We start from the raw sequence: 25066 nt of genomic DNA, 5'->3' as shown, positions 1-25066 counted from the left end.
TGTGGATGAGGTCTGGCTCTGAGCGCTGAAGCAGAGAGCAGGAGTCCCCTTTCAGAGCACTCCGTACGACCTGGGTGGGGGGTGCCACGCATTTTCTGGGAGGTTTTGACCAAGGAGAAGCTGTAGACACCGGTCTGTGTTCAAAGCGCTGATATGTGTTTGTGTGTTTTGGAGGGGAACGGTGGAGACGGGCAGGACACATCTGCTCTGAATAAAGTGCTGCATGAGATTCTGTCCCTTCTGAACTCAGAAAAACAGGACAAGCCCAGGAAGGAGGAACGAACAAGAAGAGAAAGGCTGAGAGACCTCTCGGGTGCTGTGGTGTAAGGGGGTTCCCACGACAAGCTGCCTGCTGCAGCCTCCGCTGGCAGGACGCGGCGTGGGTCAAAAGCAGCTCGAATTTGGGTAGGCAGGGGAGGTGCTTGCACGCCCACATGCATCGTGCTTGGGGGGATTCACCGTTAACCAGTCTCGTTACGCTCAAGCAAACTGTCGTCAGGCTGGTGACAGAGCGCAGCCTTCGCAGTCAGGAGCAGGAGCTGCCGCTCCGCTCTCCTGGTGTGCCAGGTTGGTGGGAAGACCCAGCAAGGCTGGGGCAAAGAGGAGATGTGAGCACCCTGGGGAAGGGGCTGATGTCTCTGGCGCTGGGCTGGAGAAGCGGCTGGATGACATCCCTTCTAGGGAGCAGCTGGTCCAAGAAAAGGGTCTCATCCACACATGCTCGCACCCCCTCACTCGGCAGAGATGTGCTCAGCCTTTACGTTGTGGTTTCCCAGTGGAGAACGAGGAGACCGAACCATTGAAGATGACGGATGCTTTGTTTCTCCTGCTTGGGATCACTTCTTTCCTGCAGGCAGCTCCTTTCCCCTTCCCCTCTCCTCAAGCAGCTGCAAAGAGCACAGCAATGCTCCAACACCGACTCCTCTCCAACGGGACGAGACCGTGTACCCGCGGCAGCTCATGGGGCAAAAGAGACACGACAGGAGGTGACCACTCTGGGAGGACAGGTCACCCCACACCCGCTTCCTCAACGTGACCTTTAGCGTGAGAACACAAATCGTCCAAACTGAGACAGTACTTTTCCCCCAGTCAGCAAATGCTCTGGCTCTCACCCAGCACGGGAAAAAATGTCTTTATTGGGTTAGGCTTAATTCTCCCTCCTCTCCTACAGAAAGTTCTATAACATCTCTGACTTTCTGGGTGACACAACTGCTCTCCCGTTCTCCAGTCAGTGATGGGTACGGACCGTGCAGGGGTCGGTTCCTGCCTCTGCTGGCTGCAGAGCTCCGGATCCATTGCACGGGGTAGTGGGGATTCACTGGGATGATGAGTTTGTCTTTGTCTTTGCTTTACAGATGGATGGAAGATGTCGGGCCGTGTTTCTCCTTTTGAATGCCAGGTAGAGATGACAGCAGCACTTCGATTCAGCTTGTCTTGCTCAACGTGCCAGGACAGGGTTTAGCCTCGTGCTTTCCTCACACTCTTGCTCACTGCTGTTCTGAAGGGGCTGCACGGAGACAAGGGGGGGCGGGAAAAAAAAAGTACATCATTTTCCTTGAACCTCAAAGGTTTGTGACTTAGGAAAGGGAGCGAGGGGCTGATCAGCGACCCAGCTGAGCAGCCAGGCTCAGTGCTAGGAAAACACAGAGGAAAAGAGCATCTTCAGAAGCGGCAGCTTCCAACCCCAGCATGCATGGAATGAAAGCCATTGCTCAGCCTCAGCCGCTAAAAAGCAGTGTGTGAGCTGTACCTGGTTACTGTAGTCTGGCATCCTCCACATCTGTGTAATGGCTGTTCTCCTGGAGGGAAAAGGGAACCAGAAACAGTAAATCAGCACGTGTCCCTCCTGCCCTGCCTGGGACACCGTGACACCTCACAGGTGGTGACCAGCTGGCACCATGGTGTGGGAGAGCATCAGGTTGCTCAGCGTGGTGGAGGAGCTACAAAACACACCTGGTGTGGACACCGGGCACCGCGGCTGCAGTTTCTGCCAGGCAAAACCAGTAATTTCCTCTGTCTCCTTATTCTGGAAGGGCTCTGCCAAACAGACCTGGGACGTGTGATTCCCTCCTGGATTTTGAAGTCTGGGTCCTGCTGAACCTCAAAGGGACTGGGATGAAATGAAGCCCACCTTGCCTTGTGTAAAGTCAGGTGTCGGATCTGGGCTACACCAGAGCCAGCACCTGCAGTGGGCACGTCCCAGGGAAGGTCTTGAGCCTGTGGCACGAGTTGCTGTGCTTAGACTGGATGCGTAAGTTCTGCATGGCCAGGTTAAGTCCACGCTCAGCACTTTCATGAAGTTTACTGCTTGTGCTTGCGCAGCTCGTGCTTTGTTGTAGCACTTTGAGAAGTCAATTTGGGACCTAGGAATGGCCTGCACCAGGGAACGGGCATTCCCGCGTCACTGGAACAGCCCGACGATGTTAAGGTGCAGTCAGTCCGCTATGGCAAATCATGCACGATGTAACGACCCTGCTGTTGGACACAGAAACTGGTCCCCATTTGCAGCAGAACTCATCATCCAGAATGGTAACACTCATAATATTCATCACTCCAGAGGCCACAATAATAGCGCTGAACCACTCCCCACGCAACAGCGGTTTGGAAAGGCCGGCATGTGAAAGTCTCCCTCCTGGAGCCGTTCTGCAGTGCAGTATCATTAAAAGAATTAGATGCTCAGCAGTAGTGTTTTATTTCCTGCATAGGCTAAATTTTGTGGTGAATGTTTTTGGAGATGGAAATGGCTCCAGGAGATGTCTGCGGGGGATGCTAGGTCACCTGAAAAGAAAGGCCAGGGAGCCCAGTCCCAACCCTGTTGGCAGCAGCTGGTTTACGGGGCACCAGGAGAGATGATAAATAGATTTTTATAATTAGGGAGACCAATGGGGTCTTTGCAGAGACCCTACAGGGGAAAAGCCTGAGGACTGCAACGCATGAAGAAGGGACAGATGGAGTCTACACTCAGAGGAGAGCGATGGAGACTCCCAAGAGAGGGAAGTCTGGAGGCTCGTGACTTCTGGCAACAGAACAAAGGCTCCTTCTCTGCAGTCACAGAACAGGTAGTGCCCTGGGAACAGGCTCTTCCAGAACGCCAGGTGAGGTGGCGTGTGCTCCGGGCAAAGGAATAGCCCAGATGCACAGGGATTTGCCTTGGAACAGGCGACGAGTCAGCTGAGAGCTTGTGGGTGAGGATCAGGGGACAGACCAACATGGGTGCCATCATGTCAGGCATCTGCTACAGACCGCCTGATAGAAAGGCTCCTCTGTGTGGCTGGAGGAAGCCTCCCGATCGAAGGCCCTCGTACTCCTGGGGGACTTCAGCCGCCCTGGCATCTGGTGGGAGAGCAGCAGGCCTGGGAGCAAGGAATGCAGGAGATCTCTGGAGGGTGTCAAGCAGAGATTTGTGCACAAAACCAGGGCAGCCAACTTTGCTGAAAGGAAGTATCTTCCCAGCTCCCCTTGACTTCCAAAGGAAATTGTGCGTCTGACTCCCTCGGGGTCTAAAATGCTGCCCCTCACCCAGCTGGGGCTAACGCCACTGTGAAGCACCACTCTGCTTCGCCGTAGTACGAGCTCTGGTTCAGTGACCTCCCCTACGAACAGGGATGCCCAGGGCTGCTGGTCCCCAGGAGACATCCGACATTTGTCTACAGGGTATAGGTGGGACCTAGACCCAAATCCAATTGGATTTTCCCCACTTGTCAGTAAGGGGAAGAGGCTCGTGGCAGGGAAGCCGCTGTGCTGGGTATTGCCCAAGCGTTGGCAGGTCTGGTTCCTGCCTTGCATAAACTGTGTCTTTCCCACTTGTGACGGATTCCTGCCTCCGGTTTGAACTAACTGGACTTTGGTCCAGGCAGACGCTCAGCAAGCCTAAACAACGGTGTGAGGCTATCAGTGAGAACCCAGCACCCACACCAAAAAACCAGTCTGGCTGGAGACTGGGCTGGTAAGCGGCTGAAACGGCACGAACACAGCAGCAAATCTGACTACGAATCAACCACTTTGCGCTATAAATATCTGCAGCCATCGGGGCCCGTCGAGCTCTCCCTGCACAGCAGCTGGCTGCACGGCGGTGACCTCCCCTTGAGCAGGGAGGCCTCTCAAGGTCACTCCTCGAGGCTGGGAGAGCCCTTACCTGACACCAGACATCGATGGGTCGGTAAGTGACATTTTTTGCATGCATGTAATATTTAAGGTAAGTATAACGAGCTTACACGACAATCTGTGCATCCCATAGTAGAGTATTGACCACCAATCCAACTGTACTTACTAAATGTTTTACATACCAAAACTTACTGATTGCAACTCAATAAATTACTAAATTAGATCTATCTGAGTGACCCCTGACCCTTCTCCTGCCCCACCACTGCCCCTCAGTGCCAAGGGTAGATAATGCTTTTAGGGACTGGGGTGGGACCATGTGGTCCATGGACAGCAGGAGGTGAAGCCCACACTGATGTGTGTAAGCCAAAGAGACGTGGGATAAAGGAGTCACTCCCCAGGAAATGGAAAGACTTCAAAACTCTTCGGTGTTGTAAGCTCAGGAGCAAAATATAAAGGATGGCTTTCATGAATCACCTTGCAGCATTTAAGAGAACATCCCTGCATATGAACTGCACACATTGACCTGCCCCATGCTGAGCACATGTGAGCCCATCTGACGTTGGCAGTAAAATATTTCTGATCTCAAGGCCTCTTTAGGACCAGAGAGTTACAGAATACAGAGATGTAAGGGAGCTGAAATAGTCAGCTTGTTCATCCACTCTTAATGAAGACCAGCTCTTCTTAAATCATTGCCAGCAGATGTCTGCCCACTCTGTTTTCTTATCCCACGAATGGCACAAAAGTCCACATTTTTTTGTTGACAGGCTGCGTGCTGTTTTATCATCATTAGCATCAGCAAGTTTCCCCCTAATTTCTACCATCTGTTTCCCTTGATGAAATTAAAACCTGGCCTTCCTTATCCTAATTGACATACAGAGGTCAGCTTTTGCCTTTCTTCTTTACAGCATCTGTTGTGATGTCTCCTCCCCGCTTAATCATCTCTTCTTAGATTTACCAGCAGTCATGGACTTCGGCTATGAGGCCCCAGACAGCTGGAAGACCCTGGTCAGATCCCTCATCCATCACGGCTAAGGTGGGGCAGAGCAGAAGACTACAAACAAGCTGGGAAGTGGTTTGAGTTAGAGGAGGTTTTTGGCCGTAGGCAGAGTGCTGCGCACGTGCAATGTGGTGGGGTCACCCCAGCGATGAGGGGGTGAGGAAGAAGAAAGGGATGCTGCGCTTCATCCTCACTTCTGCTGCCGCCAGTGCCGGGGTGGGGAAGGAGCAGAGCTGCTGCAGGGGACACGTGCTACAAAGATGTCCCTTCTTACTGCAGGGGGGCTGGACTAGACGACCTTTAAAGGTCACAACGACATTCTACGGTTCTATGATTCCACAGGCTCAGAGGCTGCCCCGATGTGCCCTAAGCCTCCGCAGGAGAGCCTTGCCGGCCAGCCCAGCTTCCCAGGAAAGGCAGCAAGCAGGGATGTCCTTCCACCCCAGCACCCGGTTGCCCTTCACCTGGGTCGGGAGCTGATCTTGTTCTCAGAGGAGTCTTAATTTGAGATAAACGACAGTGCTGCCAGCGGTAATGCAGTGCCGTGCATTACCCTTACCCTCAGAGTACCTGAGAACAGAGCTCCCATCCAGATGCTTTTTGGGCACGTGATTTGCTCACTGGGTTCACTGGGAGTGTCCTTATTCGGGGCAGGACTAACACCGACGGGGCTGACGTATGCCTGACCTCAGGCCCACCGTACGGGAGGGCTGCCCTCGCCCACGTGTACAGCTCCATGCACAGCGGCCCTGGCTCGCTCCCACCTTGTAACTAGGTTTATGCCATTTGGTGTCCGTCTAGACGAAAGGGCACCGCGAACGCACATCGTTAGTAAAGTGTAGTTAATATAACATGGCCTGTCTTTGCCATATGTTTCAATCCATCTGAGAATCACTTGGGAGCAGAGCAACTTGTTTTAACCATTAATAATTAGTTGTGAAACCAAGGATAAATCTGGTCCAAATTTCAAGAGCCGACCATGTTTCTTCAGTGTCTACGCATGCATTTGCTGGGTCAATGCTTTTGCAAGCAGCAGAACAGTTTGAAAGAACAAGCTGGGAACAATCACGGGATTTAAATACAACAGTTTCTTTTGAGGAAGCAAACCCCATTTTTCTGGGGATTTACTACGTTCCAGTAAAACCATGGTCCATTACTGAACTCCTTGGCAGGAGGGATTGCATTGCCCAAACTCTCTTACCAGTTCATCTTCACACTCGTCCCGTGCGAGACCCTCTTCCTCACCCTCATCCCCGTTCAGCGGCTCCTCCGTGTTGACCTCTGCCTCTGACGCCGTGTCTTCCTGCGAGATTTCGCTTTTGCTGCCATCCGCCTTCTTCCGTACCTCTGTGAGGGCAAGAGCCAAGCCACCGGCATCAGGGGCTGGGGGAGGAGATGGCCAGAACCTGATGACACTAATCCAGTGGGGCCCCGAATTCAGTTGGGAGGTAAAGAATGGATCTAGGTTGGGTTTGGTTTTGTTTTCTTTTTTTCTGCAATGGGAAGTTTTGCTGATTTGGAGGAAGCTGCCTGAAAGCAACCCTGGAGAGGGCACAGCAGGTCATCATTCTGCGTCCCCCCGGAATGGGTGTGGGAGGCAGAGAACAGAATAGAATAGAATAGAATAGAATAGAATAGAATAGAATAGAATAGAATAGAATAAAATAGAATAGAATAGAATAGGAATAGGAATAAGAACGGAATGGAACGGAACGGAACAGAACAGAATAGAATTAGAATGGAATAGGAGTAGAATAGGAATAGAATAGAATAGAATAGAATAGAATAGAATGGAATGGAATGGAATGGAATGGAATGGAATGGAATGGAATAGAACAGAGTAGGGTAGGATAGGATAGGATAGGATAGGATAGGATAGGATAGGAATAGGAATAGAATTAGAATGGAATAGGAATGGAATAGGAATGGAATAGAATAGAATCAAACCCAACAGAATAGAACAGAACAGAAAAGAAATAGAATGGAATAGGGAAAGGGAAGGGAAGGGAAGGGAATAGGAAAGGGAATAGGAAAGGACAGAATAATAGAACAAAAAGCACACCGAAAAAATACAAACTATATGACAAAAGAAAAAAAAAATCTCATCATTTTAAAACTCAATTCCATAATTTGGGGCATTTTGGCGTGTAATTTTGGCCTGTGATTCCACCCTGGAACCTGGGAGTCGACACTTCACCGTCAGAGCCTGGAGGATGCTCCAAGCCATGACGGTTTCAGGGCCAGCTCTGCAGGGCCTTCCCTGCATTCTTTGCCGGTTCTGGGACCGGGACACCCAACTGACCTGTGGACACCTTCTGCTCCTCAGTGATCTGCTCCAGCCGGCCCAGGAGGGCATCAATGTTGGATTTGATCTGCGTCAGCTCAGTTTTGATTGTTTGCAGCTCGCTGCACTTCACTTGGAGGAAGGAAGGAAGGAAGGAAGGAAAAAAAAAGGCATTTAGTGCCCCATGGAGCACCCGTGGCACCTGCTTCACCCCTCTGCCTGGCCCAAGCCACCTCGCCCAGCAGGTTAAAAAATCAACTGGAAACCCCACGCTAGGAACATACTCCTCACATCCCGGGGTCAACATGCGGTGATGCTCACACCTCACTGCATGCTGTATTTGGGCTTGTCTACGCTGGCAGGAGCCGCGGTGAGTGGTGTGAGGGCATCCTGCACAGCAACGGGGGCTCGGTGGGCAGGCGAGGAGAGGACGGCTTTGCACGGAGCACCAACGCGCTCTCCTCCACCACCGGCCCTCGCTGCCCTGCTGCCTGTTACGGCAGTGGCAGCGTGGTGTGGGTGTTCATATGCACCCAAAAAAGCCCACGTGTCCGTCATCCAGGCACGTTGTGGAGACTGACGCCAGGCTTTGGCACGCTCAGGTCGTACTTGCGTCTTCCCCTGCTGCATTCGCAGCCTCCTGGCTTCTGAAAGGCATGGGCTGTTGTTTACAGATGTTTTGGGTTATTTAAGGTTTGCCCTGGGAGCACCTGGCCCCGTGGGTGAATGCCTGGGGACAGGAGGTCCATGAGCACGCCAGTCTCCGCGCCATCCCCGCTGCACCCCCACCCCCAGCACATACTCACGCTTCAACTTGGCCGAGCTGTTGGCGATGGCAGCCGATCTGGCGAAGAGCTTGACAGGGAGCGTCGCCTTCACCCGCCGGACGAGGGGGATGGTGACCCGCGGTCGCTTCACGGGAACCACCCTGGGCACCGGGGAGACCCGGCCCCGGTACTCGAAGAGCCTGGAGTTGGGGGAAAGAATGGGGGGGGCTGAAGCAGCCCTGCAGCACCCCCAGCCCTGCCCTGCTGGTGACGGCGTGCCAAAACCCAAGCAGGGCTGTGGGTGAGCCGGGGCCATCTCACCCAACTGTGCCGGGCTGGATCACCCTACGCCCCACGTTGCTGCCCATGGCAGCAGCCGCGCTGCAGGGAAGGTCCTGCCCCATAGAGAAGCCCTTTGGCTGATGCCCCCCCTGCTCACCTGTCGTAGAAGTCATCTCTGTAATAGTCATAGTCGAAGTCGTAGCCACTGCAGAGACAGAGTCAGGATGGCACAGGTTAATGAGTGCTGGCAATTTATTATTATTACTTCCTCACCACCTGCTGACCCTCCCAGGTCCTTTATTTATTCCCCCTCCACTGGGGAGCCCCTGAGTTTCCACCTGCAGGACGTGCACACTCATCCTCCTGCTGCGAGGGTCCGCGGGGAGGCGGGCTGAGCCCGGGAGAAAGATCTGGGGGTGCTGAACGCACAGGTCAGGGCGATGTTGGCAGCAAATCGTTAACCTGGTTATCTCAAGGTGGAGAAAGAAGATGTGTGGATTGATTAAAATCTGCAAGCACGCTGTGAGGACGCCTGCCGAAGCGACGGCTGAGGCTGGGGAGCCGGGAGCAGCCCTCCACCCTAGCTAACAGGTAATTAAAAGGACAGCTAATGGGTTGTGTCTGTAAAGCGTCAGTTGAACTGTTCTCACAGCATTGCTGACATCCCTCCCTCCTGCCTCCTGTGCAGCAGGACCGTGTCAGGAGGGCGTTACTCTGCCACCACCCCCGTACGATTATTTTTTTATAGCTTATATAATTACTGGGAAGAAGTCAGGAAAAAGGTTATATTTATTAATTTAATATCTTTGCTATCGAAGATGCTTAAACCTCCGTCCTCCCAGCGAGACATTGCCCATGTCCTGTTTTCTTAAGCTTGAACTGCATTTTAACCCAACGTCGGAGCGATGCATTTCTCACTCCCTGGAGACCCGGTAAAATGCTTCCTCTCTTGCTGCAACCGGTTTTTCACAAGGCAACACAAACCGGGTGGTTACAGCGGGCAATCGCAGCTCTTCAGAGACAAGACCCCCTCTGGTGCTGCCTCATGCCCCAGCCACCCCAGAATGTACCAGCCTTCCCCAGCCAAACGCAGCCCGCAGGCCCCTCGTGTGCCACGGGCTGAACTGATGCTGGTCAAATAAGAAGTTACTCTGACGTTCCTTCCTCTCTGCTCTGAACAAAGAGAATGGTTATTGCAGCCCTCGAAAGCGAAGAGTCTGTCCTGCATCGTGAAACCGTCTAAAAAGTGGCTTATAAAAAAAGAGAAAATCCAACAGGAAGAAAGAGAGAGTGATGGGGAAGGGGAAGGAGCCTGAGCCAGGAGAAACCGGGGCGTGGGGAGAGGGAAGGATGAGTGCCCAAGTATGTAGCCGAGAGAAAATTTGGTGTCCGGCATCTTAGGCAATAAGTGACAATGCGAACATGTGGCTGGCCAGGATGGCTGATGGTTTCGACCAGAAATTCCAGGCTGGACCCAGAACGCCTGTCCTGCCCTATGCAGGCACCGGGCTTCCCACACAATGTTTAGCCTCAGTAACCCGCTGGTTTCTTAAATGTTTTTTTTTTCCATGCTCCTTTGTTGCTCCTTGGGTTTCCCAGAAGCCTGTGGCAACACGCGGAGACTCAGGCTATGCCTCGGGGCGACCCGAAGCACACTTTGGATGGTTGGAGATACCAGGGCTCCTCTGGGGGCAAAGACAGTTGGCGCAAGGGGTTAAGGACAACAAGAGCGTTGGCACCTACTGCCTCCTTTGGGGTTTGCTGCCACCATCACGTGCTGCCAGGGTGACTTCAAATGAGGAGGTATTTTATAAAGCCGGAGCTTATCTCTGAGCAGCCGCTGACCACGGCATCCACGGCTGGGCAGGATGCTGAGCGCGGGGCTTGCTGCTGGGCTGGTGAGAGGGGTGTGGGGGGAGATGTGACCATGGAGGTCTTGGCACCATAAGCCTTCCGAATTCAATTGCATGATGAAAAGCAGCCATTTTGCTGACAGTCTCAGCACAGATGAATTTCAACATCTTTGCAGCCTTGGCGTCCTCCCCCTCTGACCTGACTCGTAGACAACGTTTCTGCTGGGCTCACAGAGGAGAAATGAAGGTCCCATCAGCGCTCTGTCCCAACCACTGCATGAGCTGTATTTATTCCCTTGGGTGCTTTTATGAATTGCAAGGGAAAGGTAAATCCTACCACCTCAGCTCTTGCTGGAGTACAACCAGCCTGTTCCTACGGCTGAGATGGGCGGTATGGAACGAGGAAATGTATTTTCACGGAGATTTTCATGACTCCTAACTTGATTTTCATTCTGACCTGGGACGAAACCTAGAAAACCAGAAAATCTCCAAGAAAATAGCTCCCCTTGGCCCACCAATCTATTTTTATCACCAAAGATGTTTGACTCCAGTTCTGCTTGAATCCAATAAGCACAGAATACAATCAAAACAGGAAGTTATTTGAAAGGAAAATTGAACTAGGATGCTTCTACACTGTCAGACTCCCCCTCTTCATTTATTATTTTTGGTTTGTTTGTTGTTTTTTTTTGTCCCCCCTTAGATGCAACTTAAATGAAATTGCTGCCGTTTTGTAGTATCTGTCAATCCTGACAGGCTGTGGTGAACTGTTCTGGCGAGCTCCAGCCATGCCCTGGAGACAGTGTTCTCTCTAGTCACAGGCCTAGAAGACAGAGTCTTCTAGTCACAGAGTCCCAGAGAAGACGGTGGCATCTCCCTGCCCCTCCCTGCGGCTCCAGGACCCCAAGTGGGATGAAGCAGTGTCTTTATTCACGGCAAAAACTCCCTCCATGGGCTGCTGCTCTTGCTGGGAAGCTCACTGTGGCTTGGTGACCCCAAGGCAGCTTTAGACCATTTGCTCATAAACAACACAAAGCCTGGGGGCATTTGGCAGGATTTTGAACCGCCCGCGCTCCTTTCTTCTTGCTCTGTTCACACGCCTGCTCTGAGCTGGCTTTTCTTCCAAGGCTTCGCCCCCTGGTAGAGCTGTGGACACCATGGGCTCCACACACGGCCGGCTCCCTGGAGAGGTGGGGATGGAGAGGGACTGCAGCTCCAAGGCCATCGCACGGGCATTGCCCTGCTGCTGTCAGCGCTGTCCCGGGCAAAGCCATACATCTAGGAACAAGGAATGAAGCCCCGAAGGGGGTGGGCACCCTCCATCTCCATCACTGACCCTGCCCTGCAGCGTTTGGGCACGTCCCCCTCACTCCTGGGCTCGACTCCAGCAGCAACAGGACAAAGCCCAGCCTCAAGTACCCGTAGATCCAACCTGGTGCGGACTGGAGAAGCCTAAAACCTCAGGCGAAGTCCTAAGTCTTTTTCAAGTCTAGTCAAAACAGAGGTTTGGTATATGAAGTCTCTAACAGACACTATAAATGTTATTACGCTATTTTTGCAGGGAAGGTGTGGGCGAAGCTGAACAACCTCGCCTCTTTCAGGTGGAAATCACTACTGGCCCGATCTGCAGGGCAGTGGGTCCAAAAGAGCCTTCGAATATTTGTGGGTGAGAAGCAAGGGGGTGGAGGGGTGCTCCTGCCTCAGGCGATTGGAGACACTTCCACTAATTTCAAAAGGAATTAGCGGCATAATTATCCTGGGGAGATGGTCCTGACTTCCCCAAAACAGTGGGATTCATTTCACTTGGCTTCAGACGCTGCGAATGCAAAGAGATAAATCCAAGCCAGGGGGAAAAGAAGCAGTTCCAGGTCATGGTACATCACATCCAAAGGCAGACATCTAAAATACTGTCAGGTGAAGAACTGGCTTTATATCCAGCAAACATAAAGGGAATCCAGATAAGCAGACCACATAAAAGCCTGACAGCACAGAGGGCTGAACTCACGTGAGATGACTCCAACCATAGACTCAGGGCGGCGCTGGATGGCAAATACTCTGATCTCCTCCTCTGGCAGTACCGCTTTCAATACCTGCTAACCATGAGACAGCCCTCAAGGAAGGCAGCGGGCTGAAATAAGGAATTTTCGGAAGGCTGTGACTGTATGATCCTGCTATAACATGCCAGTCAGGTCATGGCTTAACAGATGCTGCCAAGGAAGCAGTGGCTGGATGCTTTTACCAGTATCCTTGGAAGTCAGGTGTTGAGCAGAAGGCAGGTCTTCCAACACACATGCAGAAAAAAACGCTAGTAAAAAGCGGGTGCCTGCGTGTGGGTGATTTATCTGCACATTGTGTGCCTGAAAATTTCAACTGCACGTAGGATAAACCTTCCTGAGGCTGATGGATCATTTCTCAGTGACCTGGTAGGGCTTCCTTTGTGTACAGGAATAATTTTTGCCATTTTTCAATCAGTTGGCGACATTGCACCCTTTAAAAATAAAGCAGGGAGAATCAGAGTGAGGGGCGGCAGAGGGCTGTAAGGCTGCGTCAAGTAACACGATGCTTCCACCTCCTGATGCTTTGTTTTTCCTTGGAAATTAAATAACATTTATTAGTGACTCACAGGTTCAAAATCCAAATATTCATAACGGAAGGGCAATTGTTTGTATGTGCTGCCTTTACATGACGTTTGTGGTGGCATTTCTGAGCGTATACCTGAAGAGCAGATGTACATTTGAGCGGCAGCGCTTTTAATCAGCAGCTGACAGCCCTGCACTGATAACCACAAGTGACACGGCGCGCTCAGCTCCCATCCTTCTGCTAATTGCACAACCTTAATTATTGCAGCAGTAGAAATAACACCCGCTGGAAAGCTACTTGGAAAATCCGGCATTGATCGAATAGCGAGCTTGGAAGACCTTGTGTATCTGGTGTGAGATTCCTTCCGCCTGCAAATAGCCAAGGTAGTGGGAAGCCGGGAGAGAAACGTGGGAAGGGAGCCTGGCATTTCCAAGACGCCGGGGCTGTGGAGGCTGAGACAGCGCGCGCGTCCTCGCTGCCATCCAGTGTTGGGTCTGCTGGGTTTGGGTGCCGTGGTGGTTTCTCAGCCCTGTCTGTGTGGATCCGGCGCCAGGGCTTGCTGGGGTGTCTCCGCTCCCAGCACCGCTGCCGAGGTGTGGCAGGAGCGGATCTGTTTGGAGACGGGCTGACCCCAGCTGTCTGCAGGGATCACGATGGGTGTAACAAGGGATGTGAATCCCAGCTGAGCTGGAAGGACATTGTCCACTTGCATCTGTAGACTGGGAAAATAAGTCAGTGGTGGTTTGCCTCTGTCACCATTTCAGAGACAGCTCCTTGGGCCACTGAGCTGCCAGACCCTCGGTTGCTCTTACAGTTCTTGCTTAGGTTGTCCTCACCGTCCTTTTGGCTACAGAGCAACATCAGCACCAGCATTATGGGCGACGGCAAAGACGCGTGCCTCTGAAGCTCAAGCGCAGCACTGGCAGACCCCCCTGCCCTCGGGCCGAGCCGCCTTCACTTCCCAGCCCACGGCAACAAGCAGCCAACTCGCAGCACAGCAGGATCACTGGCACCAACCCAAACGTGGCACAAAACGTCCCAGGAAATCCTGTCCGTTCGCTATGCAGGCAACAAAAGTATTGCCAGAAGGCAAAAGTGAATGTGAATGAACGTGAAAAAGTATGTGAATGGGGGACATGGTCAAAATGCCGGATCTCCAGGCATGTCTGCATTCAGCAGCGGTGGCCAGGGTGCCAGGCAGGAGCACCTAGGAGACTTTTCCAGGTGCAAAGGGATGCTCTGGGAAATGCCGGAGGCAGAGGGAAGGAGGGCCTGAAGATCTGGAGAGATCAGGGAAGAGCAGTGATGACAGCCAGGTTTTATACTAACTGAAGGTTGCTCTTGTGGAAAGACCTGAGAAAATTTATGACAGCATGAACCTGGGTGTATGTTCTACCTATTGGAGGTAGGTGGGAGGCTACATCCCAAAGGATTTCTATTAAACACCCAGATACTCCCCCTAGGCTGGTGGATCAAGTAAGACTGTCAAGATTGTTGCTTCCTCTATGTCCAAAATGAGATTCTCCTCCCTTCCCCCTTCCCCTTTTCCTTCTCCTTCCCCTTCTCCTTCCCCCTCTCCTTTCCCCTTCTCCTTCCCCGTCTCCTTCTCCTTCCCGTTTGACCCTGTCATACAGACTTGGAGCGAGGCAAAGTAAAACCCAACCTTTGAAAAAATAATCTTACATGTTTAACACAGCATTTCTATAAATTATAGTGCTGTGATTTTTGAAGTCTAACATTTAGAGAAATTTATGAACGTTAGGGAAGCAATAACCACGGCTCACTGCAAACCTGGATTCCCTGCTTTCCATGAGATATCCTAAGTTCTGCTAGTCCAGATGGCAAAGTTTAAATCTGTCATCAGTCTGGGATGACATATTGCTGAAGCTCAGTGCAGTGTAGTTCTCTGGACGATATTTTAGCATATCCGTATTTGTCGGAGGAAGCAAACATCTCGTGTTCGCTCGCTTTTCATCTACGTGGCAGCCTGAAAGTCTGAAACATTGGTCATTTCAAGAGAAATGGATTGGCGGTCAAGGCACGGAAGAAGAGTAAATGAAACACTCTTTATTGCAAGATGTATGGAATGAATTGATTTGCGTTATGGCTACCAGCACCAAGGAAGTAGTATATGTACAGCTAAATAGAAAGATTTGTGTCATCTCTGTTTCCACACATCAGCGAGGGTAATGCAGAGAGTCCACTTTCCCTCGACTGGTGTCCCCTGTGAATCCAGAGGGCCAAGTTCTGGTGAAGGCCCAGAGTTCTGGTGAAGGGCCAAGCTGGTCCGAGGTGGGTGGAAAAATTTGCCTGGTGAAGGCTGCAAAGGAAGAGCTCAGCTGGGAGACTCGGGAAAGGTCTCAACAGACGCCATGGGGGCGGTGGTGGGAGGGTTGCTGAAGCTCTGGTGGGTTTGCCTACGCCAGAAGAGCATTGCCACCACTGAGGTTTGCCATTTCATAGCACGCTGCTGTTGGACTGCATGGTTGAGTCTGAATTATAGTTTTTTTTCATTGCTCTTCATCCCTCTCACTTTTTTTTTTTCTTTTTGTAGAAAAATCTACAGTCCTCTCACGATTTCCCTTTTTATTGCACCCACCGCTAACCCTGATACTGATTTTAGCCTTTGCTTCCCAACATCACACCATCTAAATCCTGACTCAGTGCCCCCGTCTCCATATCGTGAGACTGGCATAAAAAAATCCCATTTTGGGATTTTGTTACATGTTTTTGGGTTCTTGAAACCTGCAGGGTACTCTCCAAATACCTTTTCAAGTTTTCCCTTCTGCAACCTCAGGAGCAAGAACTTAATGAGTTTCCCCCATACTCCCGTGACTCCAGACTCTGGGGCTTAAATGAAAATCTTCACTTCTTGTGAAAACCTTGATAAAGTCTGTAGAGCTGGCAACAATGGCACTGAGGGCTCACCCTGACATTTGTAACACCCTACCTCTCCCACAGACCTATTCCATGTCCCATTTGTCCCTGCAGTTCCCTTGATCCCTTGGTCACTGCTCCACAGTACAGGTTCCCTTGGGGCTTCCCACCTCCTTGGTCCACCTCCATTTGTTGCCCCAAGGGCCTCCCACTTTCTTCCCTTCTTCTCTCTCTTTCCCTGACGTTCTTCTCTTGCCCTTTTCTCCAATGTCTTTCCCTAAATTATCCCCATTCCCTGTTCTCCCTCAAGACTCAACGTAAGCCATTGTGCCCTATTCCTACTCCCCAGCTGGCAGAGCTGGGCTGGAGGGCAGCCCTCCTCCTGCTTCATCTCTTTCAAGACCTCTGATGTGGTCAAAGCAGGTACTGCCCGCCTTTCTCCAACGATCTCCAGGTCCAACGCCGTTCACAGGTTGGACCATGTCCAGGCTGAGTCCCCCGGGGCCACGGGTGTTGGCCAACCTTGGGTCTGCTGCTGATGCCTCTTGCTGTCTCTCCTCCCTGCAGCCTACCACCGAGGGGCATTGCAAAGGCCAAGAAGCCCATGGGAGGGGAAGATCTGAACGTGCAGCAGTGGCCCGGGGCTGCCTGGGGTAAGGGCCAGGGGGCTCAGGACAGCAGCCTGTGGGGTGGGAAAATCAGCCCCAGCCAGAAGGCAAACACCAGTATGGAGACCTCGTCGCAGTGGGGTGGCATGGTGGAGACGTACCTGTACAACGCGGAGGCTGCTCTCTTCAGCCCTTTAGGTCTGTTGGGTTTAGGTTCCCCGGCCATGTTGATATCTGCAATGAACGGACATGCAGCTGTGACACGGCACGTCCATGCTCACCGGCAGCTGCGCCCAACCACGCAGCAAGGAAGGCCGTGCACAGCCCTGCCATCAGCAGAAACAACCTCCTCCACACCTCCCACCGCATTCCCACCTGCTTTCAGCGTGTCCGGGGCCACAGGAAGGAAAATATATGCTCGCGCTTGTCAAGTCTCTTCCCTTTCCTTTACAAAGCTACTAACCATTTATTTTTGAAGTCAATGCCCCGCACACAGTCTAACCCACGCACACAAATTCAGGACAGGTTTCTCAGGAAAACTCGGCGCTGTTATGATACGGCACGGACAATATATAAAACCGCTGCGTGCTGCCTAGTGCTAACAATTTATGCCTTTGCTTCTTCTGGAATGAAAATGAGTGCTAAGGAGGAGCCAGCCAGGCACCGCCGTGGACTGGGCTGTGTTAAAAGCCACACGGGGTGCAGGCACACGCCTGCAGCCACCCCAGCGGAGCTTGGAGGAGCATCTTCTACCAGGGCAGGTGAGAATGAGCTCTTCTAATCCACTGAGGAAATGTCACTCCTCGGCCTTGGTGCCAGAGGTGCTTTTGACATGAGAATAAAGCGATACAGGCAATTTCATGGAGGTTGCCGAGAGCCTGGCAATCTAACGCTGAGTGTGGCCCCAGAACCGCAGAGAGGGGAGCACAAGGCTTCACCTCCGCGTCCTTTCTTGGCCCAGGAGCGAACAAATTCCCTGCTGGCATCTCCAATCAGCCCTAAACTTTTTCTGTTTTTCAGATCTATTCTGTCTAAATAGGTGCCAGACCTCTGGGTATGCCACATCTGAGCCAAGCAAGACAGGATTTCCTTACGTAGTCTGCACTGGGCTGGACACGGGCTGCCCCACAGCACTGGGACAGGTCCTTGTGCTAAGCTGGTGGCACGAGTTATGGCTTCTGAGGTGCAGGTGGATTTGAAGGTCCGCATCTGGGGCTCAGGGTTCGTGGATCTCTGACTGCAAACCGGGGTATTTAAGTTCTCGCCTCTTCAGGACTTGCAGGATGCACCATGAAACTCAGCAGGTTTAAGCTTAGCAATTGTTGCTTTTTTCACGCTGCATGAAGGGGCTTCATGGAGAAGCATAGACAGGCTGGCCCGCTCACCATCAAAATAAAGAGCTTGCAAAGTGATCCGAAGTGAACAGCGTGCTGATTTCGCTACTAACCAAGAAAACCATCTCGAGGAGCACAAGAAAGCTGCAGCACTGCTGAAGCAACCTGAGCAGGAGCGGTACAGGCTGCAGACGTGGGACACGGCTCTGGAGGAGCACGGACACGCTCCCACTGCCCAAAGGTCGTGCTGTGCAATTCCTCAGGCTACCTTTTAGGGTCTAGCAAGAGACATCATTCCTACTGAAGCTGGAGCTTAGCCTATTCATAAGCTTGCATAACGAATGTGGTATCAGGGTGTCGCTCAGCCGTTACATTGGATGTTCCTCCGGAGGCACATTCAGATCAGAGCGTGTGTTTTCTCTGCTGCTTTTCACCCCCCCGCCATCCTTCCATCCTCAGCTGCTAAGGGGGATGCAGAAGAGTGCAGAGGCTGAAGCCTAGCAGGGATGCGCGTGGCCATAGGACAGGTCTGTGGACAACTACTGCCAGCACATTATGCAGTCTGTGGAGCAACGCAACGCTTGTGGCAACGCTGTTTGTGTAAAGGAAGAGAGGAATAAATGCTTCCTTGGTGCATCCCAGAACACATCCCTGCTCAGCTCCAGTTCCCTTGTCGTGAACCCTTTTTGCTGTCAGGGTGCATCTCGCCAACTGCCAGTCACTTCTCTTGCAAAATGGAGAGCTAATGACAGCACCGTGCTGATTAACACCCTTCAAGGGAGACGCGATGAAAGCCCCATGGAGGATAATGACAACAATTAGCTCAATTTGCTGGTATGCACCGCTAGAAATAGCACTGCTGAGCCTTCGTCGGTGCATGCAGACGGACCAGGAAATTTATACTTGCAACCTGTAGTGGTGATGAGCAGTCAGATCCCTTGGGACTCCCTTGATAGTGAACAAGGAGAGACAAGAGCTCAACATGCACATCAGCCTGGACAGATTTTGCATCTCATTCCTGTTCTGGCTCCCTCCTCTGCATCGCTGAATCCATCCGCGCACCCCAAGGCCGTATCCATCCCTCCTGCTCAGATCCCCGCACCTCTGCCCGCACTAAATGGGGAGGTCGTGCTATGTCTCGCCAACACGGCAGGGTGCGGTTGGATCCAGCTTCCAGTGCAGAGCTCCCCCACTGCCTCCTGCGATGACTGGGGTGTCTGGAGCCTCTGGAGAAAGCACAGAGGTGGCCAGAACCAGCCTGGCAGAGCAGTCTGTGTCCCAGCACGTGATGGGCTACAGCCGTCGTTTCAAACACCTCCATTTTGTGGTACATTCAGTATCTTGCCGATGCGTTAAAATGCAAGTCCGATTGTTTGCATATCTGGTGATGAAGACGAAGAAAAAAGACAAAATGGAAGAAACGCTATCCGACCGCTCAGCTTGAGAGCTCACCTTAGCTGGGAGATGAGAGCTAGAAAGATGCTGCTGCTTCGCCCGTTCATTCTGGTACATGCTGGAAAATGTTACCTGCAGACTATCATTGGCACTGGGGAGCAGAGGCAGAGCTCAACCCTTCTGCCACTACGGGCACGTGTGACTGTCCCACGGCAGTGCAGGCAGCTGTTCCCCTGGAGAGACACGTACCACCGAGAGCTGGAGGGTTTCTGCAAGGACCAGCTTTTCTGTGATCTATTAGAAGGAGCTGCAAGAGCCCCGATGGATGCTGCGAGGGGATATGAGATCCTTTGACTACGCGCCCGCTCAGGTGAGTCAGGCCCAGCACTCACAGCACGCGCCAAACTTGCATTCAAAAAAATGCTTTCCCACCACTTTTCTTAAACGCTGGTGCAAATTCTCTTTGCCATCCGAACAGCCGAGGCAGGAAAGGCAGTTTCACTCGAACGGTGCCATGCAGGGCTGCTGCAGCCGAGCCATCACAGCAAGTGCTTGCAGTGCAGGGGTGGCTCTGGATTCGGACAGGGATGCTGTCCTGCTGAGGGACCACCTGCTGGCACCGGGGAGGGGTGGCCTCGCACTATCAACAAGCTGCTGCCCCTGAGCAGGTTGGGGGTACTTTGCCCCTACGCCGGGCGCTGCCTTGAGCCACCGTGTGGGCAGTGAGTCCCCGTGAGCTCCGGCCATGCCGAACGCAGCCGCTTGCCTGGCAGTCATGGTTTGCAGCTCTTCCAGAAGATTGCACGGCTGCACCCTGACGAAGTTACTGGCTGGAGCTGCCAGGGCAGAGAGTAGCCAACCTTCCTGCTGCCCGCCTGGGGAGGGAAGTTTTCTCATCACCTCGAAGGACACCCCCAAAACCTTGCCCATGAACAGGAGCACGGACAGCCTCTTCAGCAATGTGCCTGCCACATTCCTTGCCTGTCCCATCCCGTCCTTCCTCTCCACAGTCCTGCGTGGCCATCACCTCCTCTTTTTTTAGGGGTGGACTTTCTACCTTGTTTTGCGCGAAGACATTTTCTAACCACATTGTTCAAGCTCTTCTTCTCTGCAGGATTCTCCTGAAAGGGGAGCGTCCCTGTGTTCATACTCGTCCATGAAAGCCTGCTGAGCTCTTCTGTGGTAAGCCTGTCCCATGAAAGGAAGGCAGATGAAAGGGATCTGAATCTGCACCTCGTCCAGTACACGTGCAGGGCTCACAGCTGTAACACAGTCCTTTTGTCTTGTTGGCACGCCAGACCTCTGGGACCAGCACTGAGAGTAAGAGGTTCCTATCACGGTAAACCTTTCACCTCTCTCTTGAGCTAAGGGGGCAGGTGCTGCCCATCTCTCAGCTGCATCTCCTGTATCTGTCCGGAGCATAGCGACAAGCTCCTTTGCTCCCCAAGGCCCTTTTCATCATATCTACGAACCCTGCATCCCTGGGCTGGAAGCATCCCTGGCACACCGCGCTCCACCTGGGTCTGCGGCTCCGCTCTCTGGGCCGTCAGAGAAGTGAAAAGAAGTTTCTGGTATTTGAATATACCATGAATGGAAACAGCACACTGTCTTAAAGATCAGATCCAGCACGCAACTTTTTATTTCAGACTGCTGTGCCAGAAGCAGGGTGGGAATGGGCTGCAAAACGCTTTCCTGCGTGCCCAATGCCCGCTGCCTGCAGCAGGCTTGGAAATAAGCATTTTTCATTAAAAATACTATCGTCAGTTCCAATTCTCAGCTTGGAGCTGGTGACAAGAGCTTCTCAGCAGGTGACACTTCAGAGCAATCTGCAAAATCAGGATGCAGCTGGGAGCAGCTGGGGTGGTTGTGTTTGTTATTTCTTATCACACAGCGGAGCAGATGAGAGACTTCCATGTGTCTGGGGGGCAGTTATCTCATTTAGCATCAGCTGGCTAAAGATCGTCTGAGCTAGTCAGAGCTAGACCATCACCTCTCTTGACACGCAACGGGTAAGGCCTGGTCCAGAAAGGGACCCAGGCAATCTCTTTTCCCACCCTTGTTCTTCCCCACCAGATCAAGGACAAGGACACGGGATGATTCAGAACTGTGTTTTAGCTTCTACAGTTGCAGCCTGTAATATGAGTGTTTGGGCCGCAATGTCACAGCCCTGAGGTTACAAATATCCCTGAATGGCCATGACCAGCCTCACCCCTGACCCCTGCCCACATGGGACCCAGGAGCCTTCAGCCCCCACCTGAGCTGTGCTGTAGGAGTGCTGGTCTCCAGCTCTGTCACAGCCATGCCTGTGCCTGGCCAGGGACCCTGTTGATCCCGACCCTCTGGCTGACTTCCCAGCCTGGCCCCGGACCTGCCTTGTCACTATGGACCTCCTCAGCCATCACTGGGTTGTCTTTGGCCTGCTCACCATCAGTGGACCTGACCCTGATCTGCAGATCGATGTCCCAGCTTGACCTTGGCCATCCGTTGGACCGGCCGTCCCTTGACCATCCCCTAGGGAGCAACCGTCCAGGTCCGGGTACAACCCGTGTTGTACCCAGACGCCCAAATGGCTGAAGAAAAGACTCACCCAGTGTCTGGCCAGCAAGCACACGCCCGTTCTCGCCCAGGACAGCAGCTCGCGCGTGCCTCTCGTTGGAGTACTGTACGAAGGCATAGCCCTTGTGAACGGAACATCCCACCACTCGGCCGTACTTGGAGAAAATGGTCTCCACGTCGGACTTCTTGACCACAGCTGTGTTGAGGTTGCCAATGAAGACTCTGGAGTTGATGGACTTGGGGTCATTCTTGTTTGTGATGTTGCTCGTCTGCACCTTCAATGACATCTTGAACACCTGAATGAATAAAGTGGGAGTCAGGAAAGTAGGAAGGGAGTTACCGGAGTCTTACAAAAAGGGGAGGAGGGGATAAATCTCCCAGCAAGCCTGGAGCGAGGGAACTGTCTCCTCAACTTCAATTGGTTGCAGCTGAGGGGATCCCATCTCCAGAGAGCACCTGTATGTTGGGGAAGGGAATGTCGCAGCCAGTGCAAAACTTTTGCTGGAAACCCATGCATCAGGCTGACGCCCTGGGTGTAAGCTGATTGCTTTTGGGGGAGAAAACAAGATTTAAATAAATTTTACATCTGACTAAAAGCTTTAATGCTATTATAGGAAAGCTTTTACCTCTCTATACTTAATTGCAATGCAAAGAACTGCTCTTTTTAAAGCAGTTTTGCATTCAGCACCTTTGTTCATGCCCACCTTTCTGGGCTTTCCCCTGCTGAGCACCTCCCCACACAGGCCAGATCTCACCAGGCACAGGGACAGTTTGGTCCCCGCGGGCCCGCGCTGGCAGCTGGAAAAGGACTTGAGCTTTCTGGATGGAAACGAAGAGATTTAATGGTGAAGCGACCCATGTGCTCCCATCTGCTATCTGCACTCTGCTGCCCGCCTGCGCATTTACACGCTGGGCTCGGAGCTGAATTTTGTGCAAACAGGAGGTGTCACTGTTAGCTTGGGAATCACTAAACCATCAGCCAGATCCACTGGAAGCCACTCCAACCCGCTGCCCGTAGCTTCAAGGTGTGATCCTCCAAGTTTCTTGCCTGGGCTATTTCATGGGCAGCCCCCAAGAAGAGGCTTCACCTCTGAGGACCAAGGGACAGGGATGGAAATGGTGTGAAATTAAAGCTAGTCTGGCTGCCCCATCACACTTCTGCAGCAAAAATTACAGCTGCCCAAAGACATCAGTTTGATTTTCATCTCCCAGAAACAGAGGGGATGCTTTGGGATCGCTGTTGCGTGCTGCATACGTAGCGCGTGGCATTTACCTGGGAAAAGTCGGCTCAGAGCCGCGGAAGGTATTTTATGATGCTCTTCCCCAGCCCCTTCCAGCAGCGCCCGCAGGTACTCCCAGCACCCGGGGCAATGCCACCAGGATTTCCACAACTCCAGGCAGCCTCCAAGCCTGGCACGGGGGAGGCACTGTTACCGCAGTGCCACGGTGTCCCCTCCCTGGTAGTCCCCAGCATCTGCCTTGGCACTGGGCAGAGCTAAAGCCCTGCCTGGCTTTGGGGCTTTGGCTCTGTGGGCTCAAAGTCCAGGTTTGTAGGAGCAGCCTGGCCCAAGGGGGCATGGTGGCACCTGCCTGGCTGCACGGGTGCAGCTCCTGTGGGCCTGCTCACCCTGGGCCCCCAGCCCTGGCAGGCTCCGCTTGCCCGCACCCAGCCTGCCCGAGGCACCGACACCGGCAGTGTGCGATGCTCTGGCTTCGCTGAGCCCTAAAACACATAGTTAGTCTTTCCTACACCCCTCGCTGTTCAGGCAGAGGCCTGGGAAAACGCTGCAACGTTTCCTGATGTGCTTTTTGGGGTTTCACCCAAGACTTTCAAAGAATCTAAGTCCTCCTTCTTCCCTGTCTTCTCCTACACAGAGCTTCCACACAGGACACGAAATCTCTGGCTGCACCTCTCTCCCCCTAAACTTTTTAGGGGGGATAACTTCGTTATACCTATCTCACCCCTTTGCCAGGTGAGCCCCATTTTGGCTTCTTGGGTGACGAATGTCCTTCTGACGGAGCCTGCTCAGCTGCTGGCCCCCCAGGACACCTCGGGAGGGCTGCTTCTGCCCATAGTCCCATTTTGCCTGAGGGTACTTCTACCCACGCAGACAAGCGTTAGGGCTCGCTGCTGCTACCTCTGTGTCTCCAGGACTTGAAACTTCAGTCCAGCATGGAGCTAAAGAGACAACAGAGGAGACGCACCCAGATGGTACCTGCAGCCCGACCCAGGGAGACACGGAGCATTTTAACACTGATTTCAATCAATGAGCTCTGAACAGACAAGCTGTGATGTCCAGAGCTCTGCCTTTTTCATTTTCAGAGCACAAAGGACTGGACACTCGATTCCTTCCATCGTTTAAAGCCGGATCATACAGAGCGTTTGGAGATACCTGGCAAGGCTGATCCTCCACACGGAGCAGGGGGAGGATGCGATGGCACAATAAATCTCGTCCGGCTCTAACCCCTGTGACTTTATTAACCTACCGTTGAGGTTGGAAATGATCTCCCTGCTAAATCCAATCAAAAAAAAGTTAGACGTTGTCTGAGTGTGGCTTGTTATATTTGCCCTTTCACCCTCACACATTAAAAGAGCCGGAGACTTTTGTTTTTTTTTAAAAACAGTTCCTGGCAGCACGGTGTTCCTAAAAACACTGCAAAAAATAACCAAAGGACAGGACTTCTAAGGCACCTAAGTGAATTAAATCCTCACATCTTTGGCAAGTGGTACCTGGCCTCTTCAAGTTGCTCAAAGTTCCAACCCGTACATAACCTCGTTTAATGCTATCTATTTTAACGTACTTTTGCAGTGCAGTCTGGAAGAGGTTCACAAAGGAAACTGTCTGCATTCTTGGTGCAAAAATGGAGAAATGGAGGGAAAGCCAAGGCTGTTTCCAGTCATTCAGTCACTCTGGCTACCCAGCTTGAGCCTCAAGGACTCTCTTCTCAGAAATCACAAGTATCTGCAAAAAGCCTGGCCAGAGGCTGCTCCAGGATGGCCAGTTCCCGGACAATCACCATCCTAAGCCCTCCAGGATCACATGAGGCTGTGTGGGACCTTCAGAGTGCATGCACACAGGTAGGGTACCCGTATCCAGGTAGCCCTGGACTGTCATGCTACCCAAGGACGCGTCCGACCCCTTGTGAACCCACGGCTCTCCCAGCCCTGGGGTTTCAGCAATGTTGCACGACAGTGACTTCAACACGTGGCTTTACACTTGGTGACTCTTGGGAGTTTCCATTTCCTGATGCCCATATTTTCTATTTCAGAGTAAATCTGCCCTGGCACCTCTCTCGCCCACACCAGCCCATGTCACACGGACATCTTTGGTCCCACGTAGCTACTTCCCCTCTAGATGATGCCCTCCCACTTTTCCATCCTTGCCTATCTGCCAGAGTTTATGCAAGTCTCCAACCCACTTTGCTACCCAC

The 25066-nt window shown here is 52.5% G+C and overlaps 1 protein-coding gene across 2 annotated transcripts in view; it reads right to left on the bottom strand.

The window, feature by feature from the left end:
• Positions 1-1026: 1026 nt before the first annotated feature.
• Positions 1027-25066, bottom strand: part of RALY (RALY heterogeneous nuclear ribonucleoprotein) — a 141169-nt gene continuing 117129 nt past the window's right edge. For both annotated transcript variants that reach the window (XM_054218278.1, XM_054218279.1), the window contains 8 exons: positions 21666-21930; positions 16511-16583; positions 8592-8639; positions 8192-8352; positions 7404-7517; positions 6303-6448; positions 1751-1799; positions 1027-1507 (listed from right to left, as the gene is read on the bottom strand). In XM_054218278.1, coding sequence (XP_054074253.1) covers positions 1755-1799; positions 6303-6448; positions 7404-7517; positions 8192-8352; positions 8592-8639; positions 16511-16583; positions 21666-21921 — 843 coding nt within the window. In that variant the 5' untranslated portion in view covers positions 21922-21930 and the 3' untranslated portion in view covers positions 1027-1507; positions 1751-1754. The remainder of the gene's footprint in view (positions 1508-1750; positions 1800-6302; positions 6449-7403; positions 7518-8191; positions 8353-8591; positions 8640-16510; positions 16584-21665; positions 21931-25066) is intronic.

This window comes from Rissa tridactyla, chromosome 12, assembly GCF_028500815.1.
Source record: "Rissa tridactyla isolate bRisTri1 chromosome 12, bRisTri1.patW.cur.20221130, whole genome shotgun sequence".
Taxonomy (NCBI): Eukaryota; Metazoa; Chordata; class Aves; order Charadriiformes; family Laridae; genus Rissa; species Rissa tridactyla.
Note: the sequence above shows the minus strand (reverse complement) of the source record. Positions and strands in the feature narration are given on the sequence as shown.